Here is a 12,303-nt window from a genome sequence, read left to right on the forward strand (position 1 = left end):
TGGCCAGGGCCCAGCCGCGGGCCCCAGAGCCCCGCCCCGCCCTCAGCCCCGCCCCCTGCGGCGCGCCGCTTAGTGCGCCTGCGCGAAAGCCGGGCCGCGAGGGGGGTTCCTGACTGCCGCTTAGGACGCCTGCGCGACTGCGAGAGCTGTTTGGAGGGCTCGGGTGTGCCATGGCTTTCTCTCTGAAACGGTGAAGTCCTTGACGGTGGCCCCGGGGACTGACTGTGCCGCAGTTCCTCCTAGGTTGAGCCCACGGGTCATGCTGAGCAAATGCATTTGGACTGACCTGGGCCTGGAAGATTCTGGCTCTGGACACCCCGGTTCCCTGACACCTCATTGGCCGTTCATCGCTGACTCCCCAAGTCCTCCTACACCTGCCCTAGGCACCCTGACCCCTGGCCATTCAGCCACACTTGCACCCCCCACCCCATCCCCTTGAAGGAGAAAGGGGCTCTGTATCCAATCAGTGATGGGAAGTGCCCTGGCAGGGTGATCTGATCACAAACCCCTCACTGGGCAGGCTGCAGTGGGTAGTCATGCCCCAGGCCCGGGACTTCTGTAGTAAAAGGCTTACCTTTGCTGTCTGCATGAAGGTTAACACACCTTTGAAACGCCAGAGTAATCCTCTTTGGAGACCCCTCAGAGGCGAGTGCCCTCAAAGGAGCACATGATCTCGTTACCTGTCCTGTAATTCCATCAGAGATGCCCCCGCCTGGCTTTCTCCCCGCTTCATGTGAACGTCTTTACATTCCTTCCTTAATTCCAAATGTGTAAGGGACTGCAAAACTGCCATTCGGCCGAGCATTTGCGATCTTGCTTCCCGGCAAGTCAGTTGGGCTCAAATAATCTCCATAAAGATCCTCTACAGGTTTGGACGTTCCTACATCAACACCTGGAAGACCCTTTACCCCACCGAGGGAACCCAGAGGAAGGAGAGCAGTCTGGAGAAACGCCAAACTTCCCTGGACGTGCTTGTGCCACGTCGGGTGGGAGCATCTGCATGGGTTTGGCACCTGAGTCGAGGGTGGGCCCCTCAACATGCAGCCCATGTGGGAGGACAGGTTCCCCCGCGAGGGGGTGACCACGGGAAGGGTTTCGACCAGCATTTCAGGGGGGGCCAACACTGAAAGCGACTGTGTCATGTTCAGTTGAGTTTGAACAATTTGGGTGGGGAAAATAAAGCCCGATTCTCCCCCTGGCCGTGGGACCGGGGGGCACCACTGATACGAGAAAGGTCAGTCTTTGGCTAGTCCGTTTCAAATACGCTTGTTTATAAGGAGGGCCGGTCACCGGAGTGGGGAATGAGTGATGCCAGGTGACGGCTAGAGTGATGGGGACCGAGGCGGGAGCGTGGGCACGGCCCTTGTCACCCTGTGGAGGGAGAGGCGTGAGGCCTGGGAGGGCCGAGGAAACACACCAGGCCCCCTGAGACACCAGGAGGCAGGAGAGAATGTGGACGTCAGAGCTCTGAGCTGGGCGGGTGGGAGCCGCACACACCACGCACCCCGGGGGGAGAGAGGGAGCTTTCTCTGGGGAGGGGGAAGAGCAGCAGGGCAGCCGGCGGTGAGAGTCACGAGCAGTTCGGTGGGCAAGGGACTTGGTTTCACGTCTCTCATTCTTGCTCTAAGTCCGCGTTGTGTGCTGTCCAGCACATGTCACTTGCAACTTTATGCTGGCTGTGTGGTTCCACGTGCCTCCAGGACCCAGGACGTAGCTGTGTGTGCCCACGCTTTCTCACGGTGACTGGCACATAGCTGGGCTCTGTTAGTGCGTTTAGAACGAACGGATATTTTTAAATGGAGAGTTATGCCAAGATTGTAATAAGAACTGAGTATTTCCAAGGAAAAAGGTCAAGGCAAACGTCGTTCGAACCTGTGCTGTGCACGAGAACGCCGACTCGTGACGCGCCCCGTACCCACGCCCCTCTCACATCTGTGCAACATGGAGACCAGAGACAGCGAGCGCCCCCGGGGGGCAGAGGACGTCAAAGTCTCGCACTCGGGCCCTTTCCCGGGGAATCCTAGGACTCCCCACCCTGCTGGGCTCTCACGGGCCACACTCAGACCCTGGCTCTGCGAAGCCTGCTAACATGGTGCCGGTGTCACCGGATCAGCCACGACGTCCAAGCCCCCCCATGAGATGGCCCGTGGGAAACGACTCACTGTAAACTCGGGGCTTGGCTCCCACCGCCCATTCCCTGGGAGCAGGCGTGCAGCCGGGGAGCTGTGGCAGACACCGTTTCCTGGCTCGTTCTGCCCTCATCGGGAGCCTAGGGACCCCCTTCGGCGAGGCTGTCCCCAGGCCTCTCTCTGCAAGCTGCTTACATGCGGGGCAGGGCCTGGGACCCAGAGGGGCCTCGCGTGCACAGCCAACAGGTGAGGGAAGAGAGGAGACACCAGAGTCCACCCGGCCCCCCCCCCGCCCCCAGTGTGGTCCGGGCGGTGGGGGAAGGGCGGGAGGACACAGTGTGCAGAGCCCGGCCTCCATGGACAGCCTCCACAGAGTTTATTCACCTTTCCACATGCATGGCCGGGGACCAGTGTAATCAGTGGGTGTGAGCGTCTACCGTGATTAGGGTGCAGGAACAAACATGGGTTCACCGCCCTGAACAAAGGAGCATCTCATCTCTACACAGGAAGGCATGCATCTAACCTCGTCAGGCCCAGTGAGCCCTCCTTCGTCTCTATCTACGGTCCCACTCGTCAGGGGCAGGGGGGGCTGCTTCTCCTGGTGAGTCCGTGGAGTCACCTGGCTGTAGCTGTCATTTTGAGGGCAGAAGAAACTGGATTTTTGGTTAATGGATCAAATGGTCAGGCGTCGGAAGCTGTGTGCACGGGCGAGGTCGCAGTCTGCCTGACGGAGGACATGTAGTTTGGGGGTGCTTCCTTCTGGTCGGTTCAGATGGCCTCATCTTCGCCAAGCACCCCTAACTCTCAGCAAACTTAGGGTTCATGACCGTCGTGGTGGCACTCTTGAAAAGGGGGTTTTCCTGGGTAGAAAAGCAGAGGGGGCTCATCAGTGCCGCCGGGGGGGGGGTGCGGGGGAGGGCGACCTCCCCGCCCGTTCTAGCCCCAGGTGCGCTGGGGGTGGGCGCAGGTGGGCGTCCACGCGTGGGGGTTACACCGGGGCATCCTGCGTGTGGGGCCAGCTGCCTCAGCCCCCCGGGGATGGCCACTCACATTGTTCCACTGAGACTTGAGCTTCTCCTTCTCGAAGCGCTTGTACTCCCTGAGGTCGCTCAGGTGAGTCAGTGCTTTCCAGATGACCAGCAGGAGAACTCCAATCAGCACGACTCCCGCCACAGTGCCCCCCACGATGGCAGCAACGTTGGGGCCCTTTGGACACTCTGAGGTGAGGAGGAAGCACATGCACCCCAAGCATCAGCACCCCCTCTGGCTACAGGCCCGGGGTGTGCCCGGGTCCCAGGTCACTGCGTGGTGCTCAGGTGGACAGCTCTTAGCCGCCGGTAGGTGGGCAAACTGCCCCGCCGGGCCCTTAGCCGGGAAGCGGGCAGGACCGCAGACAAGGCCGGGCCCTGCGGTTCCAAGTGAAACTGCGGGGCCTCTCGTTCACAGAGAAGGGGCCCAGTTGCCAGCTAACTAGGGCAGCGTCCCCAGGCCCCTCCCAGTCTATGTCCACTCAGGCCCTTGGTGGTCTGCGTCTGGATCTTGAAAGTACTTCCGGTGTGTCGCCCGCTCTCCTGGGACCCTGCCAGGGCCTCCTGCTACATGTACAGAGACACCCATCTGCTCCCCAGACTCACAGGGCCCCAGGCGACCAGTGCCCAGCGCCTCCGACTGCACAGCCCATCCCCTCTGTCTGGAGCATCACCCTCTGGGCTCAGCTCTCCTTGTCGTCCTCCTCCTTCTGACCTCTGACCTCGGAGAGCACCCCCTGCATGGTCTTTGCACATTGTGTCCCCAGCCACAGCCCCCTGTCGTCTCGGCTGGTGTTCTGACACGTTGGCGGAGGGGGTCCTACACCCCTGGCACATGGCCCCGTGAAGACCGGGTTGGTGCCTCCACATCCTCACCGATAGCCGGGCCCGGCAGGGACCCGGAACCGCACACACAGACAGCCTGCAGGTCTTGGGAAAGGTGGGGCTGGGCTCCCGGGCCCCTGGCACCCCCAGGGCCAAGCTCTGAGTATGAGAATGGCCCGCAGCCCCCGCAGGTGTCCCTGGACCGGCACAGGACATGCGGCTCTGAGACACAGGGCTCCAGGCCCTGTCAGCGTTTGTGGGCATTTACCAACCCAGGCCGTGTGGTCATCCCAGCCAGGTTCTGTCCCCTTGAGCGAGGGGACAGGCTGTCCACTGGTTGTCATGCACCTCAAGGTGAAGTCAGAGATGGTGCAGAGGGGCCAGGCGGCAGGACCACGGTCCTGGACGCTCGCCAGACCCTGCCAGGCCCCCACCGCATCAGGGCAGGGCCCCTGCCCTGCACAGCAGCCTCGTCAACACCAGAGGCCCTGCGACCCAGGTCCGCCCCTTGTCCCTGCCCTCTGGGACTCACCCCGTTGCTCGTCCACCAGGATGCTGTATGTGTCCTTCCCATCCTGCTGCCACAGGGTGTAGTTCACCCAGCAGCCCTCCGAGTCCCGCTCCCTGCATCGCCGGGTCAGCCCCGGGGCGCTGACCCGCCCGGGCTCGGGGGTTTTGCTCAGCAGCGTTCGGTTCTCGCAGGCCTTACTGCAGTTCTTCTCGAAGGGGCCCTTGTCGAACTTCAGGCACTCGGCACAGGAGCTGCGGGCGAGCGACTGTGTGAGCACGTGTGCGAGGGCGTGCACTGGCCGGAGGGTACGAGGGTGCGTGAGGCGGCGGTGGAGAAAGTGTGAGGTCGTGAGGGGGCGCCAGTGTCGGGGACCAAGGCAGTCTGGTGGCGGGTCCTGGGGGCTCTGGGCTGCCGCCCGGTGCTTGTGAGGTCAGGGTCGGAGGGGGTGGTCCTGGGGTGTGAGGCGAGCATGGGCGCTGGGACCTAGAAGGTGGACGGACGGGGCCCAAGGTGGCCTGTGACCCCTGTAGCTGGAGGCGGGCAGCCCACAGGAGCGCCCGCCCCCCACCGCCCCGTCCCCTCCTGGGGCCTCAGCCAGGCAAAGGGCGTGTGCCGTGGGCCTGTAGGGACACCAGGCCCGGCCCCGTGGAGGGAGCACTCACATGAGCCCGCCACAGGGCGACGGGCAGCCGGGGCACTCCTCGCAGAAGGGCGGCTGGTACCCCGCCTCGCAGTGGCACGTGTTGCACTGGCACTGGCCCCGGCCGCTGCACACGGAGCCCCGCAGGTTCCGGCAGCCCTGGCTGGACTTCTCGCACTGGCAGGCTGAGCCCTCGAAGTCCTGTTTGCAGAGGCACTTGCCGCAGGAGCACTCCCCACGACCTGGGTGACAGTGGGGCCACCGCAGAGTCACCGCTGCTCGACCCCAGACCCACCGACCTGGCCCTCTGCTCACCAGAACCCAGGCCAGGACCTGCTTTTCCTTCAGGTCTGTCCGTGCTCGGTCCCCGCCGTGTGCTCCGTCCCCGCCGCCCGCTGGGCCCCGCCGCCCGCTGGGTCCCGCTGCGCTCCGTCCCCGCCGCGCACTCACCGAGGCCTCCGCAGACGTGGCCGCCGTAGCGCTCGCAGTCGAAGTTGTTGCACTCGCAGAACCGCCCGAAGATCTTCTTGGTGGGCGTGTCGCTCGCGTGGCACACGCACTGCCCGCAGACGCAGTCCCCCAGCCCCGAGCAGATGACGGAGGCGTTGTCCCTGCGGCAGTTCCCCTCCAGCTCCTGGCTGCTGCGGCCCTGCGTCTGGCACTCACAGTTCTTCCCCATGTAGCCGGCGTCGCACCTGGGCGGGAGGGACGGCTCAGGCCTCCCGCAGGCCCCTGGTGCTGGGGAAGCCATCGGCGGCCGCCCCGGTGCCTGCCGTGGTGGGGGGGGCCTCACCTGCAGACGCCACACTCCACGGAGCCCTTGTTGAGGCACAGGCCGCGGTCCCGGCTCGCATCTCGGCACTGGCACGTGCACTGGGGAAGGACCTGCACGGTCACCGTGTCCGAGAAGCCCAGCGCCCGGATGACAAACGACTTCTCCTGGATGCACTCTGCGGCCGTGACCTTCACCTGGAAGGTGACCTGTGGGGCACGGCAGGGCTCAGGCAAGGCCGGACACCGCGCGGTCACAAAGCCGCTCCCAGGCGTGGAGGGTGCCGGCCCCTCAGGGGTCCTGGGAGGGGCGGATGGCAGTGGGGGACCGCAAGAGCATGAGTTTCTCCGGAACCTGGGTCTTGAGATGGAGAAGAACGAGGAGCCGGCCTGGTGGCGGGAGGCCCACGGCGCTCCCGACCCGCCACCTCTGGCTCGGACTTAGCTCGCGGGACGGTCTCTAGAACACTTCCTGCTGCACGTGCGTTCACGAGGATTATCAAGCAACTCTGTAGGCAGCGTATACTTCGTCCCCCAGCTCTGAACGTCAAGGCGCCCAAACCCCACAGGACGTCGTCCGTGCTGACCGCACAGCTCTGTTCTGACCTGAATAAGCCGTCAAGATCACGCCCAAAAACACCCCGTGGGACAGAGCACAGACCCCGCCAGCCACCCGCACACCAGGAGGGGGCGACGGCACTGAGCCTCGGGTTGCGCCGGAGCGAGGCACACCCCAGACCAGTTTAAATGCAGCCGCTGCCCCGGAGCAGAGTGAGGCTGGGACAGGTGTGTGCGAGAAGCCATCGCCAGTCGCAAGACAGTAATTGCCCAGGGTTCGCCCCGTGCAGAATTCGGTAAAGGAGGAGAGAATTCGGTAAAAATGCACGGGCAACACTGAGTCTGAAGAAACGCCACATTTGAAGAAATGCCGATGTCACGTTTAAAAATGACCTAAATCAAGTATTTCGTAGCCAGTAAAAAGAAAAACGTAATTGTCGTGGTCGCCAGGAACTTGAAACAGGGCAGTAACTCAGCGTTTACTTCTGAGCATCTGCGTGGCCCGCGCGTTAATGTCTTTGACCGAAAACAGCAAAAACACGAAAGTCAGGAAAACCACACCGCCCCAGGCGGGCCGTGAGGGGAGGGGCGCGCTCGTTTGCCAGCACGCACTGTTCCGGCATCCACCCCCAGGGGGCGCCGTCACCCATGCGGTCATCCGTCTACACCCGTCCTTGGTGCTGGAGAGGCCACTCCCGGCCAGGGCCAAGGGCACCCCCTGCGCCCCTCCTCCCCTGAGATGGACACTCCCAAGAGCGACGTCTGGCCTCAGAGAGGATTTGAAGGACCAGGACCTGCTGCTGCTGGACCTTGGCTCCTGCCCCTCCCTGACTCGTTCCTGAGCTGGAACCTTCTGCCCAGGGGCACTTCCTCCAGCTGTCACTGGGAGAGAACCTTCCAGAACACTGGGATCACTGGGATGGAGGCTCACCGGGTCATTGATCTGGACGCCGTCACAGTCCCCTCTGGGCTGGTTCACCTGTGATACTCCGTTACTGCAGAAGGAGTCGTAGGTGACTCTCAGGGTGTCGGGGAGGGTGCTGTGCTCCAGAAAGACCCTGGAGGACAGTTTCTGTGGGAGAAGAGTGAGCCTTTCACGGAGGGTTAGGGCATGGCCTCCCTGTTTCTCATCCCCCACCCTCTGCCCAGAGGCCCGCTTAGACGTGGGTAGGTGCCTGGTCTGCATCCCAGGGGGGGGGGGGGGACCGACACCACGGCCCTGCCCTGAAGACAGGCCAGTGAGGGGACCAGCGTGGAGACAGACCACAACCCCACGAGGACGGGGGCTCGACCGCCCCATTCACCACTGAGTCCCCGGCACCTGGCACAGGCAGGAGCCGGAAGGCTGTTTAAGTGAATGAGAGACACAGAGAGAGAAGGATGGACAGATAGAGAGAGAGAGAGACAGAGATAGAGACAGAGACAGAGAGAGACAGAAACAAAGAGACAGAAAGACAGAGACAGAGAGACAGACAGAGACAGAGAGACAGAGACAGAGATGAGAGAGACAGACAGAGATAGAGACAGAGACAGAGAGAGGCAGAGATAGAGACAGACAGACAGACAGAGACAGAGAGACAGAGACAGAGATGAGAGAGACAGACAGAGATAGAGAGACAGAGACAGACAGACAGACAGACAGACACAGAGAAAAGGAGGAGGGAGGGAGGCAGAGAGATTTGTGGCGTCGTCCTTATGGAGACAGGACGCCATCCGCATGGGGGCTCCAGGAGGGCCCATTTTAGGAGTCTAGGGCTCCCAGTAGGTACAAGACGCCCTCAGAACCTCCCCGTTAGGGCTCTAGCTTAGTCCAGTGGTACCAGCGTCGATCGGGTGCTCCCGGGGAGCGGTGCTGGGTGAGGCCACTGGGACCGTGAGCCAGAAGAGGCCTCGCGCTCGTGTTTCAGAGAGGGCATGGGTGAGGCTCTGGCGTGGCACTGACCACACCATCCACGAGAGAGGACACAGTGGCCCTGTGGGAACTCCGGGGGGCCGAGGGTGGCCCACGTGAGGCAGGGCTCGGCTCTCCAGCCCACCCTCCTGACAGCCGCGGTGGTGGCGTCCGGGCCGGGCACCGGGCACTCACGTTGTAGGCGTTCTTGATGAGCTGGACCACGTTGCTGGAGTCCTCGGACAGCTCCCCGACCGCCGACTTGGGGATGATCTCGGTGAGCTTCTGTCAGGGAGAAGGGCAGGCGGGTCACACGGGCACCCTGGGGGCCACAGGACCCCGCGTCCAAGGTTCCTGAGGCCCAGAGGGTCCCTTCTCCGTTGTCGGGTGGCGCAGACGCCCCCCACCCGACTTCGCAGCTTATTTAATTGGCAGCTCGAGGTCAGGGCGTGCTGCGCGCTCTCCAGGAAAAGCCCCGAAGTGTCCCATGTGCCGACTCTGCTGGTGCGAACACCCTGTCCCCGGGCCGACTGGAGCTGGGGAGAGGTGCACCTCGCCACAGGCACTGCTTCACCACGCCGGCTTGACGCGCGGACGGCCAGGGCGCAGGCCGTCGGAAACTGCCCGCCCGCCAGGAAGGGACGAGCTCTGAGCATTTGCAGGAGTTGATAATGACCGTGCTGGGAAAAACCTGCCAGCCTGGCTCCGTCTGGCCAGGTTCAGCTGGTCCAGCGGCACCCTGGGGTCGCAGGCTCAAGCACCTGCGATGCAGACAGGTCTGGGACCCCTCCCCACACACACACCCACCTTGGCTCAGCTCAGGGGTCGCACCATCTTTCACAGAAGATGGCGCCGCTTTATCTTACAGACGTGACCACTGGGTCGTTCTCCTGCCTTAGGGCCTTCTGTGACTCCCCAGAATGGACCCGTCGCCTCTGTGGAGCTCACAAGCCCCCTCTGCCTCCACCGCCTGCCCCCTCCCGCCCCGGCTGTGGGGCTCCACTGTGGCTGGGCAGCTGCGCTCCTCCATGCCTCTCCCTCCCCCATGTGGGGACTCAGACCACAGAAGAGCCAGTGCACGCTGTCCTTACAGGCTAGGGGGCGTCTGGACGCCTATTTGTCAGAAGCACGGTGAATGGGAGCCGGGGAACGGGCTCGGAAAGGCCTGTGACTGCCCAGGGCCTTGTCTATGCTGTCGGGGGCAGGGTTTGGGGTTCAGGCCTCCTGCCTAGCTTCCGCCCTGTCACCGCTCCTGTTGCTGCTGCTAATAGCAGTATTGGGACCAGCTCCAACCTGCCGAGAAGGGGGCCGCCGTGTCCTATAACACAGTCGAGGTCTCGACCTGCTGGTGCTGGTGCAGCTGATGCGGGCGGTCTCTGGACCTGCTGCATCCAGCCGTCAGCCCTGCAAGGAGTTAAGCCAGTGTCCCTGTGGCTTGGCCAGCTCCCGCTGCCTGCCCCCTCCCCCTTCCCCGTGTCCCTGGAGAGGTCCCATCCTCGCTCCAGAGTCTGGGAAAAGTGACGGCAGCAACTACTGGTCTCGCCGTTGGCTGCGGGCAAGTGCCCTGCGCCTCCCAGGCCGAGGCCGCAGCAGGCCACCGGCAGCAGCAGAGGGTCGAGCTGGATGGAGGGACAGTGAGGGGCCAGAGAGTGAGAGGCATCTGTGCGAGGAGGCACCCCGCCAAACTGTGGCAAGCAAACACAACAGCGACGAGGGGGAGACGAGGAAGGACAGCGAAGCCGCTGTGGGGACGGAGACAAGCCCCACGAGCGCCTCCCGCTTCCGAGGGTGGGAGGCACAGTGATTCAGAGTCGGGCCAGGAGGAAGTGATCTCAGGAGCGGGTGGTTTCCGCGGGGAGGCGGCCGCGGGTGGGGCCCCGGCAGTGGCCAAGGGATTATGTGGGAAGGCCCGGGGCAGGCCCAAGTTCGTGAACTTTCCTGCTGTATCTTACACTTCTCCAAAGTGCCCACATTCAGGTGGGTGTGGATACAAAGCTGGAGAGTTTTCCCTGCAGATTCCAACGCTCGCTACATTGTTGCAAAAGCAGAAACCTCACGACCAACACCAAGAGGTAAGCTGCCGATGTGCTGAATTTCGCGGACAAGGAAATAACCCTTTTTCATCCACACGGAAATGTCATGTGGCAGAAAGAGGCCTCGGGCTCCCCGGCAGCAGTGATCACGTCCCCCGAGACCGTGGCCCCAGAGAGGCCATCTCTCCACGTGCCTGGCCCGCGGAAGCAGAACTCAGCCTGTGGTGACACTGGGTTTTGTCATCATTCTGCTGACATGGCTGCATCTCGCCCGGTTGCTCAAGACCCCGAGCCCACATACCTCATAGGTTTTCACCATCCTCTTGGTCACGGCGAAGATGGGCTGGATGTTGCTCTCGGCCAGTTTGTGCGCCAGCTGGCCCACGGATGGGTAGTCCTGGACAAGAGACGCCCGGTCACTCGGGCCCGAGGCTGGAACCAGCCGTCCTGCCCGCCCGTTTGCAGCACCCGGTGCCAGGAGCGACCGTCCAGGGCCCAGAGGCTGAGCCCTTCCACGTGCCATCGCCAGGGCCCTTCTCACTGATGTTGACAAATAATAGGACTATCAGGGAGACTGACGATCCTGCCCCATGGCCGTGAAAACGGCAAAGCTGGGACGTGCTTTCGATCCGGGCACCAACGAAACCTCAGGACAATCAGCAGTCCGGGCATTCAGAGTGGAGACGAGAGTAGGCATAACGTTGAGGTGCCCACGCTGTGGGGTGCTGGGGGACTCCTCTGATGTCTTCCGGGCAGGTCTCAGACATTGCCCCCAGCACAGGGCCTTAATTTTCACAGTTGAAGGACACGCTGTTTCAGGCAGAGGCTCCCCAGAACCTCAGCCGTCATACTGGTCCTGTCCGAGTCGTGGGCCCCTGAAACTGACCTGCAGCACCCACCCCAGGAGGGTGTCGGCTCCAAGCAGGTATCCCTGACTCGTAGTGCCCTTCAGGTCTTTTGAACACCCGATGACGGTTTTAGGGTGCAGATGTCACTGCACAGCAGGTTACGCAAACGCCCACGAGGGGCAGTGGGTCGGGCCTTCGCTGCACCCCCAGAGCAGAGAGTGTGTGACCTCTCCGAGCCATTGAAGCTCCCCCTGTCCCTCTGCCCCGCCCCGTCCTGCCCTCCTGGCCCCAGCTGCGCACTCTCAGTGGGCCTGGGGTGACCCTAGCCTCCAGTTCCCCAGGCTGAGCCACAGACCCCTCTGGCCCAGTGTCCCCTCCACAGTCGCTGTGCTGTGTCCCCTCCCCCCGTGCACCCCGGGAGGGGACACTCACAAACTCATTGCTTCTCTTGTACATATTGTCCTCCAAGTGGCAGCGGCCGTCATTGGGGGTCAGGATGGCACCCAGTTTCCCGTCACCCGCAATGTGGAAGCCATCGTCTGTGGCAAACACCAGCAGCCGCGTGACGTTGCGCCAGCCAATTTCATTCTGAGAACGAGACGGCAAGGGTGCAGGCCTCAGTTTCCCCCGTAGGCCCTCGCAGACAAGAGGGAACGAGGCTCTATGCCCCCCCAGGTTTTCGGGGATGGGGGGACCCACAGACAGGACCCAGGCCATGCCCCGTGTCTTGACTCAAGGACCTGTGTCTGGTCCAGATTCCAGCGCCGGGGGTGGGGAAGGGGCTGAGGAACTTCTGTAGGGGGACAACTTCCCAATGCCTGGGTACACGCGGGGGACGCGAGGGAACCGACGTGCGTGTTTACGGTAAACTACATGCGTCCTCTGAGGCCCAACCAGGGCGGCCCTGGGACCACAGCCCACGGAACAACCCCACCGGAGAAGAGACACATCGTGGAAATGCCGGGGTGGGCGGGAGGTGGCCTGTCACACCCAAGAGCCACGTCCGTGAGGTGCGAGGACCACATGGCCTGGTTCCCACGGGGAAGCTGTGGGGGTGGAGGCCGGTGGG

At 63.0% G+C, this 12,303-nt stretch overlaps 1 protein-coding gene across 1 annotated transcript in view; it reads right to left on the reverse strand.

Moving 5' to 3' along the window:
- Positions 1-2,467: 2,467 nt before the first annotated feature.
- Positions 2,468-12,303, reverse strand: part of ITGB2 (integrin subunit beta 2) — a 15,086-nt gene continuing 5,250 nt past the window's right edge. The window contains exons 6-15 of the mRNA XM_006922558.1: positions 11,667-11,822; positions 10,688-10,783; positions 8,549-8,638; positions 7,394-7,534; positions 5,927-6,114; positions 5,584-5,828; positions 5,156-5,375; positions 4,515-4,744; positions 3,180-3,346; positions 2,468-2,989 (exon numbers count right to left, since the gene is read on the reverse strand). Coding sequence (XP_006922620.1) covers positions 2,927-2,989; positions 3,180-3,346; positions 4,515-4,744; positions 5,156-5,375; positions 5,584-5,828; positions 5,927-6,114; positions 7,394-7,534; positions 8,549-8,638; positions 10,688-10,783; positions 11,667-11,822 — 1,596 coding nt within the window. The 3' untranslated portion in view covers positions 2,468-2,926. The remainder of the gene's footprint in view (positions 2,990-3,179; positions 3,347-4,514; positions 4,745-5,155; positions 5,376-5,583; positions 5,829-5,926; positions 6,115-7,393; positions 7,535-8,548; positions 8,639-10,687; positions 10,784-11,666; positions 11,823-12,303) is intronic.

The sequence above is a fragment of the Pteropus alecto genome, unplaced genomic scaffold (assembly GCF_000325575.1).
Source record: "Pteropus alecto unplaced genomic scaffold, ASM32557v1 scaffold339, whole genome shotgun sequence".
NCBI classification, from domain to species: Eukaryota; Metazoa; Chordata; class Mammalia; order Chiroptera; family Pteropodidae; genus Pteropus; species Pteropus alecto.